The 8,554-nt window shown below is 45.1% G+C and overlaps 1 protein-coding gene across 2 annotated transcripts in view; it reads left to right on the top strand.

Moving 5' to 3' along the window:
* The window catches only part of HMGCS2 (3-hydroxy-3-methylglutaryl-CoA synthase 2), a 20,656-nt gene extending 13,126 nt beyond the window's left edge, over positions 1-7,530 (top strand). The window contains exons 6-10 of one of the 2 annotated variants that reach the window (XM_513693.8): positions 317-487; positions 2,522-2,628; positions 3,234-3,359; positions 5,002-5,113; positions 7,068-7,530. In XM_513693.8, the coding sequence (XP_513693.1) occupies positions 317-487; positions 2,522-2,628; positions 3,234-3,359; positions 5,002-5,108 (511 nt within the window). In that variant the 3' untranslated portion in view covers positions 5,109-5,113; positions 7,068-7,530. The remainder of the gene's footprint in view (positions 1-316; positions 488-2,521; positions 2,629-3,233; positions 3,360-5,001; positions 5,114-7,067) is intronic. The other variant, XM_009428155.4, reaches the window with a different exon arrangement.
* The last annotated feature ends 1,024 nt before the right edge of the window (positions 7,531-8,554 follow it).

Raw genomic sequence — 8,554 nt, 5'->3', positions numbered from 1 at the left:
GAAAAAAAATATATATATATATACACATACACTAAGTTAAGAAAGTATGCTAACCACAACACATAGCATGATTTTCTTTCTAATTTTCTAGTAAGCTCTATAAAATTAGGGATGGATTCCACCAGAAAAATAAGCCCTAAGTATTCTCTCTGAATGGCCATTAGTGGTATGTTCTCCTTTGTACTGTTCTGTATTTCCAAATATTGTAGGAAAAACATGCGCCCCAAAGTCCTCTCCAGAAGCTGTTACTTTTCCCCCTTGCTCCCTGCCTCCCGTCCCCTGGCCTCTCACATGGCTACCTCTGGCCACCTCACAGGGGGCTAAAGCTGGAAGACACCTACACCAACAAGGACCTGGATAAAGCACTTCTAAAGGCCTCTCAGGACATGTTCGACAAGAAAACCAAGGCTTCCCTTTACCTCTCCACGCACAATGGGAACATGTACACCTCATCCCTGTACGGGTGCCTGGCCTCGCTTCTGTCCCAGTGAGTACTGCATCTGGCTCCATGTCCTCCATGCACACCCTCAGCCTCCGCCCCCGTGGGCTGCAGGGTCAACAAAGTTGGGTTTCTCTTTTGGCTCAGAAATTTAAAAGAAAGGAAGGGGCCTGGTGTAGTGGCTCATGCCTGTAATCTCAGCATTTGGGGAGGTTTAGGCGGGCAGATCGCCTGAACCTAGGAGTTCGAGACCCGCCTGGGCAACGTGGTGAAACCTCATCTCTACAAAAATTAGCTGAGCATGGTTGTGTGCACGTGTGGTCCCAGCTGCTCGGGAGGCTGAAGTGGGAGGATGGTGTGAGCCCAGGAGTGGAAGGTTGCAGTGAGCCATGATTGTGTCATTGGACTCCAACCTGGATGACAGAATGAGATCCTGTCATAAATAAATAAATAAATATAAAAGAAAGGAAAGGAGGGAGAAGGCAGGAAAAGGAAGGAAGATGAAAGAAACTCGTACCAAAGGTGTATGTATAGGCAGATTTACAGTCTATATCAGACAGTGGTCTCCAAAGTGAAGTACATGATGTCAAGGGATGGACAAGATCTGTTTGGGCACGTCAAGAAAACAGTAGCTTTGGTATGCATATTTTTGTCTCATTTATTTAAAATCTCTATACTTAGTAGAGCATGGTGGTTAAATGGGTCTGACTTTAGAGCCCACAACCTGGGTTCAAATTTTTTTAACCACTTATTAGGGTTGACTTTGGATAATACTTAACCTCAATGCACCTCACCTTCCCCAACTGTAGCATGTGTGCAATCACAATACCTGTGCTCTACTGTTTTTATGAGCATTAAGTATCTAAAACAATTAAAATAGCAGTGCTTAGCAGGTGCTCAAATGTTGGATGTTATTTCTATTCATTTTCTGTTTTGTGGGTTTTATAAGGAAGTACTGCATCTAACATAAGAAAGGGCTCATGAAGTGGCTCATGCCTATAATCCTAGCACTTTGGAAGGCTCAGGCAGGAGGATCTCTTGAGCTCAGGAGTTTGAGACCAGCCTCGGGAACAGAGGGAGGCCCCATCTCTACAAAATTTTTTTAAACAATTAGCCATGGATGTTCACGGTGGCTCATGCCTGTAATACCAACACTTTGGGAGGCCAAGGTGGGAAGATCACCTGAGGTCAGGAGTTTGAGAACAGCCTGGCCAACATGGCAAAACCCCTTCTCTACTAAAAATACAAACATCAGCTGGGCATGGTGTTACGTGCCTGTAGTCCCAGCAACTCGAGAGGCTGAGGCATGAGAATTGCTTGAACCCGGGAGGCAGAAGTTGCAGTGAGCTGAGATCGAGCTACTGCACTATAGCTTGGGTGACAGAGTGAGACTCTGTCTCAAAAAAAAAAAAAAAAATTAGCTGGGTGTGGCAGCTTGCACCTGTAGTCCCAGCTACTCAGGATCCTGAATCCTGAGCTGGGAGGATCACTTGAGCCCAGGAGGTAAAGGCTGCAGTGAGCCATGATCACGCCACTGCACTCCGGGCACTCCAGGCTGGGCAACAGAGCAAGACTCTGCCAAAAAAAAAAAAAAAAAAACGGGCAGGAAAAAGTGCTTATGGGTGAACTTGATCAAATTATTACTCACAGGGGATGATCAAAAAGTTATGACTGCTGAACCATTACCAATCAACATGGGAGCCTGAAGGGTGAGTCCAGTGGTCTGATCTCCATCTGGAGACACCTTCAGAACGCACTGAATTTATCCAGTCCTCATGAGAGGAGAGAAGCTCTATGTACACCAAAAATTATCTTGTGTTTTCTCTGCCTTACATATCTTGGATATTAGCTGCTTTCCTTTTGGCAAGGTTTCCTACACAAAGGCCTGTCCCTGGGGTCTACCAGAAGTCCCTCTTTATGTAGGGTGCCTGGAACCCATTTCTAGTTGCATGAGGTAGACAGGGAGAAGATCGGGATGACAGGCTGTTGTTCTATTTGAAGTGCAGAATATAATATATATATACATATATATATGTATGTGTGTGTGTGTGTGTGTGTTTTATTTGATTTCTTTCCCCACAGCCACTCTGCCCAGGAACTGGCTGGCTCCAGGATTGGTGCCTTCTCTTATGGCTCTGGTTTAGCAGCAAGTTTCTTTTCATTTCGAGTATCCCAGGATGCTGCTCCAGGTGAGTGTCATCTTTCTAGTAGGCCTTCCTGACAAGATTCATCTGGTAGAATAACCATCTTCTTCCCCACCATTACTGAGGCTGCCATCTTGACAGAGTTGTGTTATTATTAATAGCAAAGTAAATCACTGAAGGGATTTAAGCATGGAGTAAGTTTGTTTAATTTATGTGTTTAAAGCACTTATTTGGCTACTACTTAGAGACTAGATGGAAAAGGAACAAAGCTGGATATGGGGAAACCACTTAGATTGTTCCAGTAACTAGTTCAGGCAAGAGGTAATGGTGGTTTGATTGCAACTGATTAAAGAGAAGTTGATGGATTTGAGATACCTAATAAGAATGTATTGATTATTTTGTGATTGATGTGATTAAGGACATGCATTTAAGTACTATGTGGCATACACCTTGACCAAATCAGTGTGTCTGCCTGCATGTTTTGCTAACAAGTATGCTTGCTTATCATTTCTTGGTATTCTAAGCCACACACACCACACGTTCCTCCAGGGTGTAACCTCCCACAGAACCTGGCTCTCTGTTGGACTCGTGATTGACAATAGTGATAGTGACAATGAAAACGGTGTAACAATCTTGCTTTTGCTTCCCAGGCTCTCCCCTGGACAAGTTGGTGTCCAGTACATCAGACCTGCCAAAACGCCTAGCCTCCCGAAAGTGTGTGTCTCCTGAGGAGTTCACAGAAATAATGAACCAAAGAGAGCAATTCTACCATAAGGGTAAGAAAAAAGTCAGGAAGAGAGGAAGAGAAGGTTACTTATCTCAGACCCCATTCCAGTAGCTGGGAGCCAGGGATTTCTTCAGAAATCTAGAATTTAGTAGTCCAGGGTCAAGACTTTTACGAGATATGGTTGGGAGAAGATTTGCTAGAAGATCTGTTGTCCAAAGGGGCAAGAAGTGGGTGGGGAAACAGAAGATAGAGTTGGGAAGAGGGAGGCAGGATGCAGCTTCCCAGTATAGAATATAGCTAAACACCCAGAATGTGTAGTCCCATGGAAGCCAGAAGTATAGTCTTTGAAAATACCATCTGCAACAGTTGAAAGAGTACAGACTTTAGAGCTAGATATCCAAATCTAACCCTGAGCTGTGCCACTCACTAGCTGTTTATCTTTGGAAAAATGGTTGAACTTTTCTCAGTTGTCTTATTTCTAAAATCATACCGATTTTGCAGGATTTCCAAACAAATTAAATGAATTATATAAATATGTTATTGACAAATATTACTGTCCCCTCCAAATTGCCCTCTTTCTCCACCAAACATAAAACAAAATATTGCTCCAAAAGCAACAAATGAAAGGAAAATGAAACCCAAAGGTAATACTAGGGTGATTAGTTGGTGGTTTTAAAACCATAGTAATACACAGTTTTACCATGATTTCTACAGGTTTTATATATATTCTCAAGCAAAACTTGGGATGCATGTTGTTTTGCAGCATGGTCTCAAAAGGAGACAGAATATATGGAATTGGAAACGTTCCAGAAAACCTAGACCTAGTGGTCATTGATCTCTTCTGGACCAGGGGATATGTTATAGCAAAGAAAGACAATGAAAATAAAAATGGAGCAGGGCACAGTGGCTCACACCTGTAATGCTAGTCCTTTGGGAGGCAGAGGCAGGTGGATCACTTGAGGCCAGGAGTTTGAGACCAGCCTGGCCAACATGGTGAAAACCCATCTCTACTAAAAATATAAAAAATATAAAAATATAAATATAATAAAAAAATAAAATTATGTAAAAATTAGCCGAGTGTGGTAGCACACACCTCTAATCTCAGCTACTCAGGAGGCTGAGGAGAATTACTTGAACCCAGGAGGCAGAGGATGCAGTGAACTGAGATCACACCACCACACTCTAGCCTGGGTGACACAGCAAGACTCCGTCTCAAAAAAAAAAAAAAAAAGAAGAAGAAAAGAAAAATAGGACCTCTGAGACAAACGTTAACGGACAAAGCACTGAAATACTGCAATGAATCAGAACCAGAAAGTTTAGAGTTTAGAAGGACGTGTCTGTTAGGAAACAGGAAGCTGGGAATTACGTCTCAAAGTAGGAACTATTGGCAAAAGGATGGGATGAAGATTTCAATGGAGGAAGGCTATGTTTACTGTAGGAAAATGTTGTACTCTTATAATAAAAGTCTTAATAGCCTTTTATGAAGGCCTTAAGTGCTAGATTCAAGATGGCTGCCCCTCTTGTTCTGTGGGTCCAGTGTTCTATTTGGTGGACTAAGGGTGACCTTGCAGCCCCTTGCAGCCCAGCCAAGAGAGCTTCACTGTGAAGGGGCAGACATCTTCGTTACTATTTTCTCTTCCAAAAACTCACATAACTCTTTGTGAGTACTGCCTCTTCTCCTCATTCCACAGTGAATTTCTCCCCACCTGGTGACACAAACAGCCTTTTCCCAGGTACTTGGTACCTGGAGCGAGTGGACGAGCAGCATCGCCGAAAGTATGCCCGGCGTCCCGTCTAAAGGTGGTGAGTGAGAGTTTGCAGAGTTGGTGGCATAAAACCCTAATGTCTTCCTCTGGGTAACAACACAGAGAGAAGGTGGGGAGAGGTGCAGGGAGAAGAAAGTTTAATGGAAGAGGATTGGGGTGAGAGGAGAAATGGGAGAATTATCTGTGGAATTTTTAAAATGAAAAGCAAGTATTCAGAATAGGAATCTTGTAGTTTGGGAACATTAACCAGGCCAGGGAGGGTTCATAGCTTTCAAACTAATCAGAAGTGGGGATTTGTACCATAAAGACCAATTAAAACTCTTGGGGCTCTTTGCCTTGGAAAGGCAAAAGCTGGGGGAGAAACATGTTCTGAAATCTTGAATGTGAAAAATAGGAGCTGGATTTGTTTACCTGATCTGCTGAAGATAGGAAGCTCTCCTAGAAGCTTGACAGATTAGCATTCAGAGCATCCGTTGAGTGAACAGGCTGTGAACCTGAACCTATAGAAATCATTACTCCAGGGGGATGAGATCCACAGATCTGATGAGCAACAGAACAACCAAGATGAACAGCCCCAAAACCTCAGAAATGGTACACACCAATGTGTGGGAGACAGATTCATAAGGAATGGGGCGGTTGAAGATTCTGTTAAAGCCAGATACTTCTGCTGGAGGGAGTTTTAGGCTAAGGGTCATGTAACAATTCTTATATCATGGGATTCCTTCTGGGGAGAAGCAATGAGGTTCAGGAAATTCGTGGACACAAGGATAGGGAGAAGAGAGCAAGATGAAAGAGGATTGCGGTGACAGGAGAAATGGGAGATATTCTTTATGATCATTTTTAAAGGAAAGCAAACATTCAAAAATAAGAATCTTATATGAACCCAGGTAGCTTCCTTCAGTTGACCAAATAGGTAGGATAAGCAGAATGGTAGAGTGAGAAGAGATTTATTTTACAACCCATAAATTTTAATTAGTGCAGTCTCCATGCTCAAGTTTTTAAGATTTTCCCCTCCTTTTGGTAGATGGAGAGGGAAGAAGAAAAAGGTGTGCCGAGGCAGGGAAGGAGCAGAGGAAGGGAAGGAAGGAGTCAGTGGGTGGCAGAGATGCACAGATACAGCCACCTGAGAGGAAGCAGAGGTGCAGGTGGAGGGGCCCTGGGTTCATTCCTTACCGCTGGGATACTGGCAGGTGCTAGGCTGTTGCAGCCCAGGTGTTGTTAGGGCTAGGAGAGGTGGACAAGTGGGCTGAGGGCCGCAGGATGCCTTTGAGAGGACGAGCTCAGTTAGCAGGCCCTGAAGACTGTGGTACTGCCCGGGAGCCTGTGTGCATGTTGGAAATACGGTTCTTAAGGGCAGGTCAGTAGCAAAGAGGGGCTGTTAAATGTGTCAACTTAGTTCATTCATCAGAAGAAGAGTGGGAGAAATAGGGAGGGAGGGGGGAAAGGGAGAGAGAGAGGTTGGGGAGAGAGTCAGCGGGAGGGGGAGAGAGAAAGAGAAATTTGGAATTTTTAGAGGAGAATTTCCACGTCAGCCTCCCTCCCTCTCATGGTAGACAAGCTTCTTGCAAGTGCTTAGGCAGCATTATACCTGAAAAAAAAAGCTGGAACTCTTGAACGTTTCTCATGTTGATTATGAATATGAGCAGTGAACTTCCAACAATGAGATTTTAGCAGAAATGAAGGGCTGCTGTCAGTGCAGTGCTCATGGTGGAGCTCTACAGGTCTCTGCAGTGCCCTAGCCTGCCCCTCCTGCTCTCCTATCACAGGCAGATGTGCGACGGGGACCCTGCCTACCCCCAGCCTTGGCTCCAGTAGCATTGGGCACAGATCCCTCAGGTGTCCAGGCTTGGCACAGGGTGCATAGTGGGAGCACCCTCAGGATGCAGTTAGGAGAGCCCCTCTGCACAGCCACACCTCGGGCAAGAAGCAGGTACTGGGGGCAGGGTGCCCAAGAGGAGACCCATGATTGAATGACCTTTTGTTTATTTAAGTTCTGCAGATCCATGGAAAGCTTCCTGGGAAACGTATGCTAGCAGAGCTTCTCCCCGTGAATCATATTTTTAAGATCCCACTCTTAGCTGGTAAATGAATTTGAATCGACATAGTAGCCCCATAAGCATCAGCCCTGTAGAGTGAGGAGCCATCTCTAGCGGGCCCTTCATTCCTCTCCATGCTGCAATCACTGTCCTGGGCTTATGGTGCTATGGACTAGGGGTCCTTTGTGAAAGAGCAAGATGGAGCAATGGAGAGAAGACCTCTTCCTGAATCACTGGACTCCAGAAATGTGCATGCAGATCAGCTGTTGCCTTCAACATCCAGATAAACTTTCCTGTCATGTGTTAGAACTTTATTATTATTCATATTGTTAAACTTCTGTGCTGTTCCTGTGAATCTCCAAATTTTGTACCTTGTTCTAAGCTAATATATAGCAATTAAAAAGAGAGAAAGAGGAAATGATTCCTGCGTTTCTTGGAACCCAGAATACAAACCCAGCCTAACATGCAGCAAGCCTGCTAGACCTTGTGGGTCAGAGGGCTGGGTCCTTGCCTCACAGGCTGCCTCTGTCCCCTTGCAATTCCATTCTATTTCTGCCACATGCCAAGTGCTATGACAGGTACAAGCCAAATAAGAACGGTAGAACACAGCTTCCCCCAGCCCACTTCCCTGTTCTAAAGACACCACATAGACAGAGAGCAGCAGACAGGGGCCAGCAGGAGCTGTAGTTCAGATCTTCTTGGTCATTCCTTGCCGCTGTTATTTGAACAAATAAACACAGCACAAAGGTTAACAAGTTTTTGCCTTCTATAGCCAAAAATAAAAAAATAAATAAATTTTGATGCCTGGCAGGAAATTATTCCATTACAGGATCTTTCCCCCTTGGGGGAGGGCACTGCTTCTTCTAGGGTCCTCTTATAAAATAGAAATGGTTCAGGCAGATGGGGATTGAGCTGAGGACGGGAGTGGGAGGAGAGGGAAAGTATCAGGGTGTTATCATCACTTCCTTTTAGAAAGTTTCCTCAGTCACCCCCATGAGGAAAGGGCACCTTGGAAAAGAGAGAGGATCCTTTCCATTGGCGGGGAGCAGAGCTGGTGGGGGCAGGGGAGGAGGAGGGGAGGAGGAGGAGGAGGAGGAGGAGAAGCAGGGGAGGATTAAGGCTCCCTTAAGCCTCAGGGAGCGCTTAAGAATGGCCCCACAGGAATGAGAAGCTGGGTCTGTTCCCTTCACTGTTTTGCTCAAGGCTGTTCATGTCACAACAAATCCCAGATAAGCCCCAATTTGCTCAGAGAATCCAGCATTAGCTGACTGCCTTCCCAGGCCTCTCTCAAGGTGCCTGCAAAACTCTACTCATCACACCAGCTGCAGCCGCTGCTTAGCAGCCCCTCTTTGCTACCCTCTTGCTGCCTGCACCTCCTCAGCAAGATGTTTAGGGGCCCTCAACCTGGTTGGCATCCCTAGCAGAACAACATGTGCCTTTCG

The sequence above is a fragment of the Pan troglodytes genome, chromosome 1 (genome assembly GCF_028858775.2).
Source record: "Pan troglodytes isolate AG18354 chromosome 1, NHGRI_mPanTro3-v2.0_pri, whole genome shotgun sequence".
Lineage (NCBI taxonomy): Eukaryota > Metazoa > Chordata > Mammalia > Primates > Hominidae > Pan > Pan troglodytes.
This window is presented reverse-complemented; position numbering and strand designations above follow the sequence as displayed.